General features: G+C 38.9%; 1 protein-coding gene across 3 annotated transcripts in view; it reads left to right on the top strand.

Moving 5' to 3' along the window:
• Positions 1 to 22,624, top strand: part of nrg1 (neuregulin 1) — a 65,651-nt gene that overhangs the window by 4,196 nt on the left and 38,831 nt on the right. Inside the window, exons 3-7 of one of the 3 annotated variants that reach the window (XM_084936008.1) lie at positions 630 to 768; positions 2,630 to 2,697; positions 20,108 to 20,210; positions 20,951 to 21,101; positions 21,195 to 21,316. In XM_084936008.1, the coding sequence (XP_084792134.1) occupies positions 630 to 768; positions 2,630 to 2,697; positions 20,108 to 20,210; positions 20,951 to 21,101; positions 21,195 to 21,316 (583 nt within the window). Of the gene's footprint in view, positions 1 to 629; positions 769 to 2,629; positions 2,698 to 5,365; positions 5,425 to 20,107; positions 20,211 to 20,950; positions 21,102 to 21,194; positions 21,317 to 22,624 lie in introns of all 3 variants that reach the window. The other 2 variants (XM_084936010.1, XM_084936009.1) reach the window with 2 other exon arrangements.

The raw sequence follows: 22,624 nt of genomic DNA, 5'->3' as shown, positions 1-22,624 counted from the left end.
AAGTCTAAAAATATTTTGGGAGCTTTTGATATTTTAATGGCAAGCTACAACTAATAATTATGTGAATAACTGCATGTAAAATGTGTTCAACATTTTTTTCAACTCTTCTTCTCACAAACTTAGAAGATTTCAAAATCTTCTAAGTTTGTAAAATGCCATTTCCTCTCCATGATTTGGGTTACCTGCTTTGACAAAAAGTTATTGCCACTTCTATCTTGTGATAGGAATGCTCTTTATGCCTGAAAATTATTTGAAATATTGGTCAAACATTTCATGAGAGAAATGTTTGAACAATATTTGACAGATTATTGGCCAAGAAGTAATTTATTATTATATATAGTATTATTATTATTATTATTATTATTATATAGTATTATATATGCATCATGCATATGTTTAACAAAATATAATTATGACAGTTTACACGTTTTAATCATTAGCCCACTTGCATGGATACTCTTAGCTGTTCATTGGGTAATAGGAAAGTGGGGAGAAGGTTACCTGTAGGGTAGGGTTAAAATGGTGTTCTAGTTATGGCATAGGTCTGGCGCAGAAGTATAATTCATATTTAAGGCCGAGGATGCATGTGTTGTTTTCATGAAATGCTAATTATAGGTGTCTCTCCCCAGCTACCATCAGCACTTCCACTACAGCAAAGACCTCAAGTCACGTAACCCGCTGCAGTGACAGTCAGAGGAACTACTGTGTTAATGGAGGCGAGTGCTTTACCCTAGAAATCATCCCGGGCAGTACAAAGTTTCTCTGCAGGTATGCCATGAACTGTAGGTTAAGCTCACTGAATACTGCTACTGCTGGCATTTGTAATGTCAGAACAAAATAGTTTTTGTACTTTATCCTGCTTAACTAACTAAATCCAACCTATATTGTCTGAAAAGTAGACATGATGATTTCTGATGAAAACATTAGAAATATAATGGAACTTTATCATACAACCCCAGGTCTGAAAAAGCTGGGATGTCAGTAAAAACAGAATGCAATGATATGCAAATCCCATATACTCATATTTTATTCTCAGTAGAACACAGAAAAAATCAATTCAATTTAATGACAATGGTGTGCTTGGTTCTTTCTTCTTTATGAAAGAATAAATTTACGTTGAAACCAAGCACACCATTGTTTTTCTTGTGACATTACCAATAAGTTTGATGTGTCACATGACTCTCTTCCTATTGAAAAAAACAAAAGTTGTATCCAAGATGGCCGACTTCTAAATGGCCACCATGGCCACCACCCATCTTGAGGAGTTTGCCCCCTCACATATACTAATGTGCCACAAACAGGACTTCAATATCACCAACCATTCCCATGTTATTACGGTTTATCCATATAAATAAATGGCCCACCCTGTAGATTGACCAACCTGTGTACCACTGGTTGACTACAAGAAAGCTGATGACTCAATGCCTATGCATGGATCCTGGAATGCCTAGAACTATACAGGATCATCAGGACCCTAAGAGCATTCATCAGGAATTCAATGGGGATGTGGTGAACAGCATTAGAGGACAATTTCAAGCCAAACACACAAGTCACCATCAAGTGCGGGATCTACCAAGGAGATGCCCTGTCCTCACTGCTGTTCTGCATAGGCCCGAACCCCCATAGTGCTATCATTGACAAGACTGGCTATGGGTACCGAATACGTAATAGAACAATTGTCAGCCACCTCCTCTACATGGATGATATCATGCTGTATTCCAGGAGTGAATGAGGAATTGATTCATCGATCCATACCACCAGGATCTATAGCAACAACATCAGAATGTCATTTGGACTGGAGAAGTTTAGCCAGATGGTAACAAAGAGAGGAAAAGTACTACCAGAAGGGATTATACTACCAGAAGGGAAATTTGCTGACAATGTAGACTAGGAGAAGAACCATCATGGATAGACAGGGCCCTCCAGGGTATGTACCACCAGCAGATGGTAGAATTGACTAACAGCCAGAAATCCTACCACTGGCTGGGTAAAGCTGAAAAAACAGCACAGATGCAGTTATCATGGTAATCATGGCAGAACAGAAACAAGCTCTGAAACAATCAGGCACATAACAACAGGGTTCAAGATGCTAGCCAGCGAGACATACATAGAACGCCATAACCAAGTGGCTGGCATGCGATGTATCTGTGCTAAGTTATGGCCTGGAAGTCTTGAGGTCAAAATGTGACACGCCATTTGACAATGATTGAGCTAAGATAAGATGCTGTGGGGCTTTCAGATAGCCCGTCCAGGGGCCTATCCTTCCATGACAGTCTGGGATGAGGGGAATGATTTGCCCATTACTTAAAAAAAGTCACTGAGGTAGCTGAACAACTCCTTAGTGGCTGGGTCACTGAGGTGGATGAGGATCACCCTAAGTTCCTAAAGACCATGGGTGTTGTAGGGCTTTCTTGGTATGTCTCCCATCCAGGTTGGGAACTCCCACTATGTTTATTATGTTGTAATTGTAACATTATATCTAGATATTTTTTTTAACAAAAAAAGCATTATATGATAAAGTTCTATCTTGGAACATAGTATGTTTTGTGACTGTGTGTCATTGAGTGTTTGCGTCCTGTGGATAACAGTAGGTGCTGTTTTTGTCTTGTCCTTTCTATCCATTAACTAGGTGCTTGGCTGGATTCACTGGGCACCGATGTGAACAAGCAGTTCTTAAGAATGTCTCAGACCCAAAACGTATGTGAATACAACTGTATTTAGTCCCACATGTCATTGCTGGTGTTTCACTCTTAGCATATTTTCTCCAGGAAATAGTGGAGAAATTCATGTTGCCTTCTATGCACAGATATAAACTTGGTGAGCATGCTGAACTTATTTCTCCAAGTTCAAGTAGACTCTATGTGTGGTCTAAAGGCTTAAGCATACTCTCTTCTGCAGTAAATTTGCATGTAATTCACATCTCACCACACCTCATCCATCCTGTTTAGACCAGTGATCTCCACTTCAGTATGAAGTGGTGTTTCTTTGCATTCAGCCACATTGCCAGATCATCAGAAAACAAAACATTGATTATGTTATTGTACAATTTGGGTTCTGTAGTGCAAAGCAATTTCAGATTCTCCAAATCTTTATCTTATGCTAATATCATCTATCATACTATCAGTCACAAAAGTGGTTATCAGCCTGATAACTCAACCCAGGGTTTCACCAGTTTAGCTGCAAGCTTTTACAAGGTTTAATATTAAAATAAAGTAATTAAACACACAATACATCTAAATATACCTGTGTAACTATGGAAATCAAAGCATCGGTGTATGAGTGTGTGTGATAAGAAAATCAATAGACAGTATATAGGCCTATATTATTAAAACAGCTAAATTATGTGCGTGTATTTTAATTGCTTTTAGTAGTCAGCATTATATAAAACATTGTATAAATAAACTATTTATTCAAAGCTAGAAAGGAAAGCTGAAAATAAGTGGCCAGTTATTAAACTCAATAATCTCTATTATTACAATACAGGGAGATCTGGCTATAGTCAAAATTGTGGATTTAGTTAAACGAATGCATAAATGAAGATATACCCATGATGTACAAGTCTAACTCAAGCCCTATTCTTTTATTTGCAACTCAGAAAGTGTTAAATTGTGTCAGCAAATGATATGAACAATAATAACAATATTAGATGCAATAGTTTAGGATTATACCACTATATTACAGCTTATTGAAAAGCTTTAAAATTATCTGAAAATGCATAAGAGCAGATGAAAGTTGCCCCTAACCTACAGTGCTACAGTCCTATTGATTTCTTTTATTTCTTTTTTTGATATTTTCTTTTTTGATATTTGTTGATATGTGTCAGATCATTAAAATAAATTTAATATCAGCCAAAGATTACCTGAGTAAATGCAAAGTGCAGTTATTAAATGATTTAATTTAAGAGAAAAAGCTATTTAAACCTACATGGGCTTATGTAAAAAAGATAGCTATTCTTTAAACCTATAAACTGTTTGTGCCATACTTGGAAGCAAGAATTACAATCGAGCATTTGCAATAACTGACAATGTCTTTCAGATCACTGGAATTTTGGCCCACTTTTCTTTGCAAAATTCAGCTACACTGGAAGGTTTTGAAGCATGTATGGCCTGTTTAAAGTCATACCAAACCATCTCAGATGGATTTAACCTTTGACTAGGCCACTACAAAGCCTTGACTTTGTTTTTTATTTTTATTTTTTGTTTGTGTTTTATTTTGATCCATGATTCCATAAATTGGGGTACTTAATCCAGACCTTGAAGCAGGCCTTGCCCATCATACTACCACCACCATGTTTGACTGTTGGTATGATGTTCTTTTTATGAAACATTGTGTTTAATTTATTCCAATTGTAATAATAATAATAATAATGATAATGGATTGCATTTATATAGCGTGTAATGGTATGCAAACCTTCCCAAGAGATAAACTTTTGTCCCATTTATCCACAGAATATTTTCCCCAAAGTCTTGGGGTTCATTGAGGTAGTTTTTGGGGGAAATGTGAGACAATTCTTTTTGATCAACTGTGGTTTTCTCAGGATGCCAATTTTTATCTAGTCTCTTTCATATTGTTGAATCATATCAGTCTTGCAAGTGAGGCTTGCGGTTCTTAATCCAGTTAATCATAGTTAATTCAAGATTTAACATTAAGTAACTGTGTTACATAAAGCCAGGTAGGTGGATAACTATTATGTATAAAAAATAAAATGATTGTTTCTAATCTGCATTTTGTAACTTGTACTCGGGACATCTTTGTGTATTAAACATATTAAAAACGTTTTTGAAATGTGTAAGCGTGAAAAAATTTCAAAACAGTAGTAGTAGTAATAATAATAATAATAATAATAATAATAATAATAATAATAATAATAATAATAATCAACAGCACTGCATATTTCACTGCATATTTATCTTGAGCAGGTTAGCAGGTCACTGTAAATTTTCAAGTCTAAACGTAGTGTTGGAAAATAAATGTCACATACAAGAGAGCAGAGGGATTACCTGTCGCAGTACTGAATGACCAAGAGTAATGGAGCCATTACTGGGGTCTTTAATTCTATTTTGTCTGAAATTTATGCAACTGGGGTTATCCTAATTGTCTTATTACATACATGCAAATTTCAGTCTGTTGCAAAGAGAGTAGTTAAATTAGGTTAACTGTAATCACTAAATTAGAATTGATCATCTGTCATTTATGACTTATGCAATATACAACGTAGTCTGAAAGGATAATTTTAAATAAAGACTCAATAGGTAGACATGCTGGTTTAGATATCCATAACACCAGTGATGACTGTGGGTTTTGCATATGACATAAACTAACACCCTCTTTCTCTTCTTCTTTATTTCTCATGTTTCCTACTCAGGTGTCCAGTTGAATTTACTGGTGATCGCTGCCAAAACTATGTAATGGCCAGCTTTTACAGTATGTCTATTTCCTCTCATCTTCTTGGCTTGCAACTTGACTAACAGTTAACCTCTTTATTTCTTCTTATATTTTTCAATAATGCAGTGTTTCTCCATTTAAGTGTTTTCTTTAAAGCTGTATTTATATTTATTTAGTATGTATATTTATTCAATTCAGAAATTGAGTGTTTCAATCCATACAACCACTTTTCTTAAATACAGCCTTTTACATGCTCACAAAAATGAAATGGTGGATTATCATACTTGAATATTAGAACATATTTAACTGAGTCTAAAAGGCGATGCAACAATACAATACTCAACAATACTCAAATGGCTCAAAGCATACTAAGAAAAAAAAAACCCTGCTCTGTTACAGTACGAATACCAGCCTGGACTGTCAACACATGGAGAGTTGGATCCATGACACTGACACCAAAATGTCAAAAGGTTCAGCAGAAATTTACATTCTGATGAACAAATCTCTGCTCTGTGGACACATTTGGTGTACTCAAACATATTCTCCATAGTCAATCCACTTTATGGTTGCGCATTATGGGTAGTGCATTCTGTGATAGTTTTCCAATTCAGGTCTACTGTACAGAGTGATTGCCTTATATAGCGTTTTGAGTGCTCTGGGAGAATAGAAAAAGTTATATACTGTAAGAGTCATTCCATTTACTATTTAACATTTAACTGTCTTGGTCACTGTAACTGTTAGTTACTGAAGCTTTTTGTTTGGTGTTTTCGTCCACAGAACTGCTGCAAACTTGTTTCTTACTTTTATATTACATTGTCTTTTATGCCACAATGATCAAAGGGCACAACTTTTATATTAAGGTAAATTTTCAGTTTCTGGTTTCACTTTTCATCATGTAAGTCTGATAATGGAACAAGCAGATGCTTTACTGTGCTAACTTCTATTGCAAATCTTTATCCAAATTGAAAATAAGACAGTCAACATTTATACAGTATCAGCATTTGAAAGATGAATTCACACATCATTTATCATACATTTGCATTAGAAATAGTAGTACAGTGAAAATAGGATATACCCACAAAACGGGAATTTTACATTTTAAAGGGTATAACCTTTAAACAACTGCAATGAATTAAACAATATTTTACCAAAATAGCATAGAAGAAAAGCCAGAAAAACCACAAGGAGTGTGTTCATGGGGATTTTTGACAATTTTTCCAGAAGTGCATTTGTGAAGTCAGACACTGATGTCTCAGCTCTGATTAATCCAAAAGGTGTTCTGTCGGGTTAAGGTTAAGACACTGCAAACCAGTCAGGTATTTCCACACCAAACCCACTCTACCATGATGAACCTTTATGGACCTTTCTATGTGCGCTGGTGCACAGTCATGTTCGAACAGAAATATTGATATACAGGGTGGGCCATTTATATGGATACACTGTAATAACATGGGAATGGTTGGTGATATTAAAGTCCTGTTTGTGGCACATTAGTATATGTGAGGGGGCAAAATCCTCAAGATGGGTGGTGACCAATGGTTGCCATTTAGAAGTCAGCCATCTTGGATACAACTTTTGTTTTTTTAATAGGAAGAGGGCCATGTGACACATCAAACTTATTGGTAATGTTACAAGAAAAACAATAGTGTGCTTGGTTTCAATGTAACTTTATTCTTGCATGAGTTATTTACAAGTTTCTGACCACTTATAAAATGTGTTCAATGTGCTGCCCATTGTGTTGGATTGTCAATGCAACCCTCTTCTCCCACTCTTGACACACTGATAGCTACACCACAGGAGAAATGCCAGCACAGGCATCCAGTATCCGTAGTTTCAGGTGCTGCACATCTCGTATCTTCACACCTTAGACAATTGCCTTCAGATGACCCCAAAGATAAAAGTCTAAGGGGCTCAGATCGGGAGACTTTGGGGGCCATTCCACTGGCCCACGATGACCAATCCACTTTCCAGGAAACTGTTCATCTAGGAATGCTCGGACCTGGCACCCATAATGTGGTGGTGCACCATCTTGCTGGAAAAACTCAGGGAACGTGCCAGCTTCAGTGCATAAAGAGGGAAACACATCATCATGTAGCAATTTCAAATATCCAGTGGCCTTGAGGTTACCATTAATGAAGAATGGACCCATTATCGTTGTACCCCATATACCACACCAAACCATCACTTTTGTTGTTCCAAGAGTCTTGGAGGGATCCATCCAATGTGGGTTAGTGTCAGTGTTCTGTTTGTTAACTTCAACATTCACATAAAAGTTTGCCTCATCACTGAACAAAATCTTCTGCGTGAACCGAGGGTCCTGTTCCAATTTCTTTTTTTGACCATTCTGCAAATTCTGTGCGCCGAGCTGGGTCATCCTCGCTGAGATGCTGCAGTAGCTGGAGTTTGTAAGGGTGCCATTTGTGAGTAGCTAATATCCGCCGAAGGGATGTTCGACTAATGCCACTCTCCAGTGACATACGGCGAGTGCTACGCTGTGGGCTCTTGCTGAATGAAGCTAGGACAGCCACTGATGTTTCTTCATTAGTGACAGTTTTCTTGCGTCCACATTTTGGCAAATCCAACACTGAACCAGTTTCACGAAACTTTAGCAGTTTGCTAACTGTAGCATGGGAGATGGGTGGTCTCGTAGGGTGTCTTGCATTGAAATCTGCTGCAATGACCCGGTTACTGCGTTCACCAGATATCAACACAATTTCGATCCACTCCTCACGTGTTAACCTCTTCGACATGTCAATGGCTGTGAACAAAGAGAAACTTGTAAATAATTCATGACATAATAAAGTTATGTTGAAACCAAGCACACCATTGTTTTTCTTGTGACATTACCAATAGGTTTGATGTGTCACATGGCCCTCTTCCTATTGAAAAAACAAAAGTTGTGTCCAAGATGGCAATTCTAAATGGCCACCATGGTCACCACCCATCTTGAGGAGTTTGCCCCCTCACATATACTAATGTGCCACAAACAGGACTTTAATATCACCAACCATTCCCATGTTATTACGGTGTATCCATATAAATGGCCCACCCTGTACACTCTGGGTTCCTTCCACTGGAACTAAGGGGCTATTACATTCAGTTCTTTTTAATTCTTTTGGCGGCAAAGAGAGACTGGACCCAGGGTGGTCAAAACTCAAAAAATGATCTTTATTTTACATTTACATTTCATACATTTCCTGTTTTTCAGTCTGGCTGAGCACTTAGTTTGTGAGTCAAAAGTGGCTTTGCTTTACAAGCCTTTATTACTAAAATACATAAAACAATATAATCAGAAAATAAGCACTAAGAATATATGTTTATTCCTTAACAGGGCCAAGCCCAGCTCCTGAAAAACAACCCCACACCATACTCCTCCTTCCACCAAACTTCACACTTAGCAGAGTGCAGTTAGACAAGTACCTTTCTAAGCTCCTTAGACTACCATGATCTGGATGACTGAGAACCTACACAGACACTTAAATGAGTACCAACTGCCGCAACTGCCAAAACCAGACACCTAAGCCTTCATCACTGCATCTAATGGTTTGCATTGCACTTGGTGATGTAAGGCTTGCATATAACTTCCCAGCCATGGAAACCTATTCCATGAAGCTCTATACGTCACTGTTCTCAAGCTATTCTGAAGGCCACATGAATTATGGAGGTCTATAGTGATTAACCTTGCAGAAAGTTGACAACCTCTATCATTTTGCGCCTCCTCTGACTGCGGAATATTTAGTAGGGAGTAAATTTCACGCCTGGACTTGCTTTTGCACAGGTTGTATAATATCACTGTGTCATGCTGGAATTCACTGAGCTCCTGAAAACAACCCATTATTTAACAAATGTTTGTAGAAGCAGCCTGCATGTCTAGGTGCTTGATTTTATATATCTGAAGTTTTTTATCACAGAAGTTATTGGAACATCTGAATTCAATTATTTGAATTGGTGCGTTAAAACTTCTGGTTTTAACGCACATAGTGGTAACATAGTGAACTTCATATATGGGCCATAAATACACATGGTTATTATTAGGGGTTCCCCAGTTGAGTGAGTAACACACGCCAGTGTTATTTTGTCCAGCAGAACATACACTGTGTGGTTAACAGTAATTTTATTTAGAAGTGCAGTTTTGGCCACACACTGCCAGCTGTCTCATACCCAGAGATAACCTTTTCTACTCTGCTCTGCACTCAGTGGCTATCCAGTCCCAGCTTCAGCTCTTCCTTCCAGGTCCTGGCGCTCTACTGAAATAGGGGAGGCATGACTAGATGATAGTTGCCAGTGTCCCCTGGCACTGTCCTCTGAACCCACTTCACCACCCCACTCCTGCAGCCAAGCCTCAGACCACACCCCACTACATGCTGATTGAGGCCACTGTAATAACATTGTAATAACCATTGATACTAAAATCTATTACATAAATGATGTACATTTTTATTATGCCTTTTAAATTCTGAACTAATATAGTTGGCTGAAGTTTTTCTAAGTAACAGACCAGTGCATTTATTCTTAGCTTGCTCTGAATTTAAAGTGCAAAGATGTCTACAAACCAAAGTGCTTTGAGTGCTCAGATAGAGGAGAAAAGCACTACATAAGCATGATGCCATCTGATTTTGTTGAAATCTGACTTCCTGCTGGAAGTTCTATGCAACAGGAAGAGTATTATGTGAAATATATAAAAAATTCTAACTTACTAATTTTGGTTTATCAGTACATCAAAAAAGGCTTGTGTCTTAAACGCAAGGTAAAGTTTGAACTTAGTGCTTATCTTTTTAAAATTAGAAAAGACTTTAATAGTCCTTTATAGTTTTATAGCTGTTTCTTTCCTTTGCCTTTGTATTGATTCTGGATGATCTAATGCTAATATAAAACACATCTGCAACCCTGAGTTGCATAGGCACTTGAAGGATGGTTGGATTATTTCTCTGCTTATTCATTTACTGAAGTTTTGTAAGATCAGAGGTGGGAAAAGTAGAAACAGAAGTATAGATACTTGTGTTAAAACCTATTCTGCTTAAAGTTGAAGTAATGAATGATTTTCTTTTACTTAAGTTAAAATAAAAAAGTGTGGTCTCTTAAATATACTAAATGTAGAGTTGGATGTCTCGAGACCGGTCTTTTACGTGGTCTTGGTCTCGTCTTGGTCTCGACGGACTTTTGTCTTGGTCTCGGTCTTGGTCTCGACAGACTTTTGTCTTGGTCTCGGTCTCGGTCTCGCTGTTTCGGTCTTGCGTTCTCAAATCGACATAGTGTTTGGGAGATTTGGAGTCAACCATCAGCGGAGCGGGGGGGTGGCTTACTGGGCTTAAGCCCGGGACATTTTTTCAGAAGCATGGGGTCTTTTGGAGTGTAATTTGTTAGTTAGATGCCTGACTGACAACTGTATAAAACAAAAACAACACACGAAGCACAGAGCGCACCGTCGTAAATTCCCCCTAATTTTGGTATGATCCGAGCTTAGGCACTAGGCGACTGAGCACAGCACCCATGTGAGCGAGGGGGGAGAAGCTGCTGCCTGCGAGTTTGCTGCAGACAGAGGAGAGCTTAAGTTTGACCAGGTACCAAAGCAAATCATTCGTACTGAACTAATAATGTAAATATGAGTATCACAGTATGTATCACAAAAGATTGATATCAAACTGATCACTTGGTTGCGTTACTTGCTCTTCGAGTGAATCAACAAATGGATAAATAAAAAGCCGAACAGCAATGCTGATTTTTTAGAGAGTCTTAGCTTACATTTCATATTTTCAGTTGTTACCCTCCACGGCTAAACAAACTCTCTAAATCGGTTTCAATTGTGTACTGATGAACACAACAATGGACATAAGGAGCTTCTTTCAAAGAAAAAACTCAGGTAGATGTTATTTTATATATTATGCTTTGGATGTTGTTCAGTATATCTATGCAAAACAAGAGGAATTTCAATACACAGCAGTATATTCACAGTTGAAACCAGATATTTACATACACTTTAGGGAGAAAACATAAAAACTTTTTTTTACTGTTAGACATCAATTTAGAGTAAACTTTTGTTTTAGATAAATAAATGTTGAAATATATTTTGAATTAGTTAAATGTCAGAATAAAAAGAGTGAGCTGTCTATTTTAATCACTTTCATCAAATTTAGGAGCACATATACACTAAGTTTATTGTTAATTAATAAGAAAACTCCAGACGATTCCATTCTGAGCTGAAGAAGCTTCTGATAGGTTAGTAGAGTCCATGTGAGTAAATTGGTGGCACACCTGTGGATGCATATAAGGCAAAACACAGAGCCTGTTTGTGTGACATGGGAAAATCAAGAGATGTCAACCAAAACACCTGGAAAAGAATTGTGGAGCTCCATAAGTGTGGCTCAGAATAAAGTTAACAAATATGTTTTTATATTTATCAATCTAAAAAAATAAACATTTAGTCTGATTTGATGTTACAATTAAAAAAGTGTTTGTGTTTTTATCTGAAGAGTACATAAATATCTGGTTTCAACTGTATATTTGATGATGTTGGTGTTTGGCTTGATTGTCAGCACAAAGAGGGAGAGAGAGGAACAGAGAGGGAGAGAGAGGGAGAGAATGACGACAGAACAGAGATGGAACAAGAGCAGGTGAGACACACATGTTAGTCAAATGGTTGTTTGCCAAAACTCATAAGAACATGTATCTAGTACCTAGTGTTTCTTTTTAGATACCATTTGTTACTTTTCAAATTCTATATTTATTAAGTTATGCAGGCTTGTTTGCACAACAAGGCTAAATAATTATATAAACATTTCTCAATCTAAATATTGTACTTTGGTAGAATTAAAAAATAAGTGTAGTGCAGGTCTATGATGATTTTTAGTGCTACTATCATCTAGTTCTGATTCTGGTTCTGTCTTGGTTACTGTTGTAGTCCTGTTTTAATTCCGGATCAGTTCTGGGTCTGGTTGAATTGGGGTTTAGTCCCTGTGTCTTGATACAGGCCCGACTTTGTTCTGCCTTGCTGCTTAATTAAAAAACTAGTTTAAGGTGTCCTGCATATGTATATAGAAGTGTGTGTGTGTGTGTGTATATATATATATATATATATATATATATATATATATCTTTCAGTCATTTCTACCCTCACTTAATTTCCTTTCGCTGCTCAGCTCTCACAAAGTGGCTCAGTTATGCTCCAATCACTCCATATTGTGGCCAATCACATGCGAGGATATAGGATAATATCATTATGTGAAAAACAGAAAGGGTGAGAGACGCGACAGTCAAGTGGAGCATCCGTCTGTCCTCTCAGTAAGTGAGTGAGACAGTAGACAGCGGTGAGGAGGGCTGTGCGAAAGCAAAAACACATAAATATGCCTGACACCCGTAAACGAAGCAGCATCTGGCTGCAGTTTAAAGACTTTTTTTGTCTCGGTCTCGGTCTTGGTCTTGGTCTCGTCTCGACTCGGTCTCGGTCTTGGTCTCGTCTCAACTTGGTCTTGGTCTTGTCTTGGTCTCGATACCCTCTGGTCTTGGTCTTGTCTTGGTCTTGTCTTGGTCTTGGATTAGGCGGTCTTGACTACAAGTCTAACTAAATGAATGTAATCTGCTTGAATCAGTTATGTAGAGCATGAGCACAGAAAAGAGAGAACTTAATTCTTCTAGGTAAATATAAGGAGTAAAATAAATTTTGCCTCCACAATTAAACAGGAAAGCAGGTACTCTCAGGGGTTAAAGTTAAATTCGACAGGTGGAGATCCTGTAGTGGCTTCGCGTGGCTCACTGTGGGTAAAAGAATCACAACTAATAATAATTTCTATTGTGAGTGTAACCCATCTGTATGTTACGCCTGTCTATGCGTTGTGTTCTGGCATGAAAGTAAGAGGCAGGAGACAGCACTGGGTCTTTGGCTTTTTACTGCACATCTGCAACACAGAAATAAAGGCCTGAGCTGTGTGTGTCGCGTCTGCCAGGACACCTCTCCTCCGGCCATGCTGAAAGGAGCTGTGACCGGGGCACACATGCACGCGCCTACGTCATATGCAGCGCACACACAAGAACACACACAGACTCAGATCACACAGGCAGGAGATTAAAATGCAAAAGGTGTTTTGGGTGAAATTCACAAGTATTTAACTGTTCTGTCCTCACTAGATGTGGGCGTGATTTAGCTTATCTCTCCTTTCTCTTTTCTTTTTGTAAAACTAAATAAACACAATTCAATTCAATTCAATTCAATTTTATTTATATAGCGCCAAATCACAACAAAAGTCGCCTCAAGGCGCTTCATAACAGATAATTACCTTCTCATTCACTGAGCATACATAATGTACTAATTGAAACTTGGTTTTCATGACAACCAGCAAAACCATAAATCTTAAGGTTGCCTAAATTAAACATAAACACCTTCAGTTAACTAGCATTACTGATCATAGCAAGTTAGCAAACACATGCTAATATACAGTCGCTAGCACACAAGTAGCTTTACAAATGAGTAATGACCACACAGCTGAAATAGTAACTCAGTATACTCACATTACACATGCATCACAAAATCAGATAGTTGAGGTTATAGTATGTAATGGAAACTTAAAGGCATGCGTGGGCAAAGGTTTCACCTCCACTGAGCACTTGTAGCAAACTAGCTGGGCATAACAACTTCCCAAGTACCAACTGTGGCCACAAGAGGGAGCCAAATCATACAAACAAAAGCATATTACCACATTAAAGTTATACCAACACACTCCCCGCCTGGTATAAATTATTTTATACCACTACTTCTTTTACTTTACTGTTTAGTTTCCTGTATACCTCAGTCTTTCTTTATAGTTTCCTTGGGGAACAGAAGGATGAGCTGAGAAACTGGACATAGGTAAATCCGTGGAGCACCTTGTTTCACAACCCTAACCTCCACCTTTCTGATTTTATTATCTTGACTAGGGATGTTCTTAACAATGAGACCAATAGGCCATTCATTTCGCTTGGTTGACCAACCAACCATTTCGCTTGGTTGGTCATCCTTCAGTAAGACAATGTCTCCGACTTGCATGTCCCTTTTGTCATTGATCCACTTCTTTCTGGACTGCAGTTTTGTCAAATATTCTTGTCGCCATCGTTTCCAAAAGATGTCGGCTAGACATTGGACATGTCGCCACTGTTTCCTGTATAGGTCTTTCAAGTCAAACACCCCTTCTGGAGCAGACACAACGTTTGCCTTCTGAGTAAGAAGCATTGCTGGTGTCAACACTGTCGGTGACTCTGGATCTGTACTCACCGGAACCAATGGATGAGCATTCATAATTGCCATCACTTCTGCCATCAAGGTGAAGGACTTCATGAGAAAGACGGGTAGGCCCCGACTGCAGCAGCATGGCATCTAAGATCCGATGAGCGACACCAATCATTCTTTCCCATGAGCCTCCCATATGGGATGAGTGTGGTGCATTAAAGGTCCATGAGCACTCTTCATTACTAAGGTAATTTCGGACCTCTGAGTCATCTGTAAAGATCCTTAACTCTCTACAGGCACAGACGAAGTTGGTTCCACGGGCAGACCTGAGAACCTTGGAAGGTCCTCGTATGGCAAAAAACCTTCTTAAGGCGTTAATAAAGCTTGAGGTGGACATGGATTCAATCACCTCTATATGCACTGCTCGTGTTCCTAGGCACGTAAACAACACTGCCCATCGCTTGTTTTCTGCTGTGCCTCCTCTCGTTCGTCATGACACTACACTCCATGGTCCAAAGACATCTAGACCAACTCTGGTGAACGGGGGTTCTATGGAAAGCCTATCCTCAGGCAAGTCAGACATCTTTTGCTCTTGAGGCTTTCTTCTGAGTTTGCGGCATATGACACATCCATAGATCAAGCTAGAAACCAGCTTTCTTGCTCCAATTATCCACAAACCGGCTGAGCGAAGTGCCCCCTCAGTTAAGTGGCGACCTTGGTGGGCAACTTCCTGGTGATGATGTCAACACTAACAAAGTTGTCACATCGTGTCTCTTGGGGAGTATGACTGGGTGTTTTTCATCACATGGAAGGTCAGCTGAAGAGAGCCGTCCACCTACTCTAAGCACTCCATCCTGATTGATAAAGGGGTTCAACCTCCACAGAGGACTTGCTTTGGAAATTTGTTTCCCTCTCTCCAATTGTTTCACTTCTTCCGTGAATACTAACTGTTGAACACTCCAGATCACTCTAAATTTTGCCTGTGTTTGTGGATTTTGTGGGACTTGTTTTGAAAGCCTGGACCTGTATCTTGCCACGCTGATGAGCTTCGCCATTCCATTTATCAGAGTTTTCCATGAGGAGAACCATTCAAATCTCTGTGGACTGAGAGGTCTATCAGTAGCCTTAGTTGTCAGGGTGCTGACTTCTGGGCGAATCTCTGCATCGTGCTGTGGTTCAACAAGGTCAAACTTACTTAATGTCACTGATGGGGATACCTGTTGTTGGGCCTGCTTTAGGAACTGAGGACCAGTGAACCAGCTTGTTTTGTGCAGGAGACTTCCTGCAATCGGCCTTGTTGCGATGTCAGCTGGGTTGTTCTCTGTTGCAACATAATTCCACTGCGTGCATGTAGTGGACTTCCTAATTCTGGAGACTCTGTTGGACACATAGATGTAAAACCTTCGCGAAGCATTATAGATGTAGCCTAGCACAATCTTGCTGTCTGTGTAATACCTTACGGCATGCAGCTCAAGGTCCATCTCCTGACAAATGAGCTCTGCCACCTCTACAGCAAGAACTGCAGCACACAGCTCCAATCAGGGGTTGGTATGTGCAGGCTTGGGTGCTAGCTTGGATTTACCCATGACAAACCCGATGAAGCACTGTCCTTGTTTATCAATAGCTCGTATGTAGGCAACTGCTGCAATAGCCATTGATGAGGCATCTGAGAAGACACAAAGCTCTTGGTGCTGCATGGAGGACAGAGAAGATGGATTATAAGGCCTGGGTATGTGCAGAAGCTCTACCTCTGACATGGAGTCTTTCCATGCATTCCATTGTCTTTCTTTGGCAGGTGGAAGAGGATCATCCCATTCACATGGTTCTGTGGTAAGTTCTCTGATGAGGGCTTTGCCTTGGACAGTGATGGGAGCAATAAACCCTAATGGGTCATACAAGCTGTTGACTGTAGAGAGTATGCCTCGCTTAGTGAAAGGTCTTTCTTCCTTGGAAACTTGGAAGGTGAAAGAATCTCATTCAAGACTCCAGCTCAGTCCAAGGCTACGCTGAACAGGAAGAGGATCTGTCCCTAGGTCTAGGTTTTTCAGGTCCTTGGCCAGATCATCAGCTGGAAATGCATCCATTACCTTGCTACTGTTTGAGGCAATTTTGTGTAGCCATAAATTGGACTCAGCTAACATCTTCTGTGTTCTTTGAAGAAGACTGATGGCTTCTGTTTCTGTAGGGAGTGAAGTCAGACCGTTGTCGACATAAAAGTTTCTGGTAACAAACTCCCTTGCGTCTTTGCCGTGCTCTGCCTCTCCTGCTTGAGCTGCTTTTCTCAGCCCATAGATCGCCACAGCTGGTGAGGGGTATTGCCAAACACATGCACTGTCATGCGGAACTCTGTCACATCTTTTGTGAGGTCATTGTCTCGGTACCAGAGAAAACGTATGTAGTTCCGGTGATCTTCCCTTACAGTAAAGCAGTAGAACATCTGTTCCACATCTGCAGTTATTGCTATAAGCTCTTTTCGAAACCACAGTAGCACTCCAACCAAAGTGTTGTTCAAGTCTGGACCACTTAAAAGGACATCATTCAACGACACCCCCTTGTGTTTGGCGCTCGAGTCAAAAACTACCCGTATTTGTCCAGGCTTTTGCGGATGGTATGCTCCAAACAATGGAAGATACCAGCACTCTTCCTCAGGCTTCAAAGCACGTGCTAACTCTGCTTGCTGACTGTCAAACATCTTCTGCATGAACTTAACAAAGTGATCTCTTATGTCTGCCTTCCTGTCAAGACTCTGCTTGAGAGTGTGCAGTCGTTTAAGAGCCTGCTGGTGGTTGTTTGGCAGTCGCTGCCTATGTGTTACAAAGGGCAGAGGCGCGACCCAACACGTGACTGTTGCCTAAGAGCCAGATGCTGACTCCATAAGGATGAAGCACAATCACAAAAAAACAAGATTCCAAATAGTGTAACTGTACAAAACCAAACACAGTATTTGTAACTAAGACCTAATGTTATTCAGGATGAGAATTGAGCAGATTAAATGTCCAAGCTCATTCAGAAAGTCCCACACAAGTTAGGAAAAGTAACCAACTTGGAACAAGGGCAATTACAAAGAGCTCCCCACGGTGATCGAGATGACGTCGATGCTTGATGCACCAATGTAACCCATCTGTATGTTATGTCTGTCTATGCATTGTGTTCTGGCGTGAAAGTAAGAGACAGGAGACAGCACTGGGTCTTTGGCTTTTTACTGCACATCTGCAACACAGAAATAAAGGCCTGAGCTGTGTGTGTCGCGTCTGCCAGGACACCTCTCCTCCGGCCATGCTGAAAGGAGCGGTGACCGGGGCACACATGCACGCGCCTACATCATATGTAGCGCACACACACACGAACACACACAGACTCAGATCACACAGGCAGGAGATTAAAATGCAAAATGAAATATTTAATTTAAAAAAAGGTGTTTGGGGTGAAATTCACAAGTATTTAACACATATGTTACATAAGCCTCAATAGATTTTCTTTGTACACTGGCTGTGATCAGCTGACCTGTTCTGTTGCTGCGGCTCTGAGATTTTGTTAATATTTGTAGATTTACACATTTGAATTCAAGAAGATGTAAGCAGATGTTTCATGAATTGTTTTGGCTGATTTCCAACGCCAAGTTTATCAAATGTCACTGAGTAGTCCTTACCTTTAATTGTGACCTCTCTTCTACCTCTCTTGGCCTATATTTCTTATCATTCTCCATTGCTGTGTGACGTTTGCTCTCACTCTTTCCTCTACCTGGGAAACACAAGTGGACACAGTGTGCAGGCTGAACACAAACAGTTTGTGTGTCTGCTGATACTTGTTAACTGAAACATTGCCTTTTAATTTACCTGCTATATTACTCCTTTTATGCTCGCTCCTCTTCTGTAGGTCTAGCTAGATTCTGAAGTATCACAAATATATCTTATGTACATTGACACTCGTTTTGATGTGGCAAAACTCCCCAAAACAAACATACAATAAGTTATGCATAAATTACATGTTTTTGCCTTTTCCGTCACTTTATATGTAATAATCCCTGGTGAAACACCGTTAGGATAGTCCTTTGTGTATAGGGATGGGTATCGTCTAGGTTTTATCAGATACTGATGCCACACCGGTACTTTTGAAATGGTGCCAGTGCTTAAACAGTGCTCGAACCGGTGCTTAAAGAATGGAAAACACAAACTTTGTCCAAAAACCTCTAATGTTTAGCTGTTTTTTTTGTAAAAAGATAACAATGTTAGCCTTTTCTGCAGCTATAGGGCATATATGGTATCACTCTTGGCTGGAAGCAGTGCTTAAACAATGGAAAAAACACAAACTTTGTCCAAAGACCTCTCATGTTTAGCTGTTTTCCACTTTTTCTTTGGTCATTTTAGCTTTTTTGGCCAGGGTGAAGGGAGTATCTGCCATCAAACAAGAAGACAGCTGCATGTAACTACGACGGTGTTTGCTAGGTCACCTTACATGCATTAATTTAATAACGTGGTTAGCCTACTCAACGTAAATTACACACGAACAACATTAAGCCACATTAAGAGAAGAACGGCTGTTGCTACCATTATCATCTGCCATCATTTCTGCTACACTGGCAGGGCTAGGGCCAGGACTCTCCTCTTCGGGTTCTTGGGGGATGTTGCTAACTCCAGGTCCGATAACAGGCACCACACCCGCAGTAGATGTGCTTGGTGTGAGGTCTTGCAGCAAGCTATCAAATACGGTGCATTTCTCGGCTTTTAAAAAAACACTATGCGTCGCCAGGTGTTTCATCAGATTCCTCCTTTGCACAGTATCACCTTAAAGCACTTGTTGCATACTGCTGAGTTTGCATCTTTTGCTGTGAAGTACAGCCAGACTTTTGACCGCTTCGCCTTGGGCATTTTTAATCTGTAGCTCTTCTCTAAAATAACATACCCACCTGGGCCCACCTACTATCCTTGGAAAGGTAAAATGATTGGCTAGAATCCAAAGTGTATGACATCTCAAGAAAAAAAAAGCACCGAAATAAAGCACCGAAATAAAGCACTGAAATGTGCGCTGCTTTTCGGTCTGATTACTACCGTTTATGTCAGAACTGGTGCCATAATGGCACCGGATACCGGTACCCATCCCTATTTGTGTATTAACTGTTTAGTTTCGAACCACTTTGATATTTGAAGGTATGTAGTGATGTGAAATGAAGTATTTGTACTTTGTTATTTGTCACCTCTATGACTGATTTAAATTAGATTAATTTTGGACAAAAAAATAAAAAAAAATAATATGAATTATAAGCTTATGGGAATCAAAGAGCATAATACACCTGCCACTGCCTTTCCCCCTCTAATAATTACATTTCAGTTAGATTAAAGACACAGATTTATCTCTCTTCAAATCTTTGCATGTGGACTGTGGTTCCTAGAAATATAAAAACTGTATTACAGAGTCGTTTTAAAAAATTGTTTGGGTTTAGGGCTGACAGAGTCTTTGTGTGTGTTTGTGGTTGACTGTGTGTGTTTAGATATAATGTTTTAAAGAATGGTTGTCCTTTTTTTTCAGAAGCTGAGGAGCTGTATCAGAAACGTATTTTAACAATAACTGGAATCTGCATTGCGCTCCTAGTCGTTGGAATCATGTGTGTGGTTGCCTACTGCAAAACCAAGTAATGTCATTAATGCCATTTTTTGTTTTTCATTGTATACTATGTAGGTAGTGTCCCTGATTTTATTATAGTTTCATATTGTACCGCCAAATTCAGGGTGCAGTTTCTCTTTTGCAGTTGTGGTTGAATAAATGAATGCAAAATGTATAAAAAAGAAGGGGCATCAATAAAAGAAAGTATTCAGATCAAAGAATAAAAAAAGATGTTAAGATGAGATACTCTGAAGTATTTTAATTAGTAGATGCTCAATTGTACAATTTTAATTGTGCAGTAGACCTCCTTGGCTCAAACATTAGTATAGACTATTAGTTTTACAATTTTTATAATTGAAAATGTATGTTTGTTTAATATCCGATTGGAAGCATGATATGATGTGTCTTTTATTGTGATTTAGCTACAAAAGTCTGTTACATTCATCCATGGCACTTCTTCACACAGTGAAACCATTATAACATTTCTAAAGTTACCTATGAAGCTGGACATCATCCACAGATCAATGATCAGAGATACGGTAAAACCAAGTGGGCTGAGAGAATTTTGAGGAATTTGTGTTGCTAGTGGACAATACAACCATATTCATTGTACTGTTGTACAATGCTGTTAGAAACATAAATTACTTTTGCTAGCATCAACTATGAATTACTTTTACTATCTTTTTGTTTATGTGGGACTGCCATCAGTTATGTATCCAAGTTGCGATCTGGGCTCTTTCACGATCTACTTTGTTTCTTTACAAACAGGAAGCAGAGAAAGAAACTACGGGACCGTTTAAGGCAACGTCTAAGGAATAAGAGGAAGAATACCAGTACTGGTATTGACTCCAATGTGGCAAACTCTACCACTGGACGCCCAAATTCTAACTTGCCTCTTCAAGATTTGCAGCTTATTGGTGTATGCTGTTACTGTTATCAAATAAAAGGAATCACAATTTGAATCTGTAAATTCATAACAGTTGTCAGTGTGGTTTCTGCTTTCTGTTTATAGCAACATAATGGAAGGACAATGAAGCATACAGCTGAAAAGGAGACAGAGACAAACTTTTCCACAAGCAAATATACCTTATCTGTGCATAATCCTACCACACTCACCAACATCTCCAGTCAAAGGTAAGAGAATGACTTTATATTTTCACTTTGGGTATTTGATATTATTGAGTTACTACACAGCAAATCCAGCATGTCCAAATTAACACTGTCAGATTTGATTTCAACACTATTAAAGTGTCTATATGGGTCCACACCAGAGAGTGTTAATTTAACTCTTTTTGGAGAGTTGGTACGTTAACTCTGATTTAGTGTTAAACACCAAATCTGTCTGGAGTTGATAATTTAACACTTACTAATGCTAACTAGGTGTTAAGAGTTTATATATTAACTCTCAAAGAGTATTTTAGTTTAACTACGTGAGAGTTATCTTCTAATTAATTCTAAAAAGCGGGAATTTTCCTGTTCTGAACTTCTAGAAATTTCTTTTGGAAATAAACATTTACTAAAAAGACAATGGTTTTTGAAAAACATTTATTCTAAACTGTGCACCACAATTTCAAAACATTTTCTGAAAGATGTAACAGTGTACATGTTCTCACTTTCATTAGAAATTTGTTTATCAAAAGGTCTGACATAGGTGAGCTGGTAAATGCAAATAACAGCATTCTCATCACTTATTTCTTCAATACAATATGCATGTCCTTCATTCATCACTTTGTGGAACTTCAACACACTTCTGCTCTCCCCCATATTCCATCTTCACAAGCATATCCTATGTGGAGATTGAATAAAAATTAGTTGACACTAATTAATGGCACAAATAATCCAGTAATCAATTGCAGCACAGTAAAAAAAAGGAATCCTCTTTGAGCCATTACTTGTGTAAAGTAGTTTCCCAAAAGACAAGGACACAGGAAACAGGTAATACTGAACTAAATGTAAAACCTCAACCTTTTTCATTTTTACCTAAACCGTGTGCACAAAACTCTGGAGGGATCTAAATGCTAACGTAGAACCCAGTCAGGACATCTGCTACTGCTGTTTGCTTGGTTTTTTTTATGGGAGATCATTTTCAGGCTTCAAGTAGCACCATTATACCAACATTTCACATTCTAGACATTGTTTTAGGTGTATTTGACCAAAAATTTGACTGAAAATTCACATGCAAGCTTTTTTTCAAGGCTGTGGTATTTGCCCGTAAACAATACCTTTCACTAGCTAAAACAGAATATTATGCTATCACCGAGCAACACGGCTAATGCCTTTCACACAGCTTTGTCTCAACTCCAAAGAGCCACAGAAGTAAAAGCTAATAATAATAATTGAAACAATCTTTGAAAAAATGACTTACCAAGCATGGCAAACAACTCAAATATGTAGAGCAAAATGTTCTGAAACGGCTTCACTTCAGCTTCAATTGGAGCCTAT

This window comes from Perissodus microlepis, chromosome 7, assembly GCF_051167445.1.
Source record: "Perissodus microlepis isolate ML-2025 ecotype Zambia chromosome 7, ASM5116744v1, whole genome shotgun sequence".
Taxonomy (NCBI): Eukaryota; Metazoa; Chordata; class Actinopteri; order Cichliformes; family Cichlidae; genus Perissodus; species Perissodus microlepis.
Note: the sequence above shows the minus strand (reverse complement) of the source record. Positions and strands in the feature narration are given on the sequence as shown.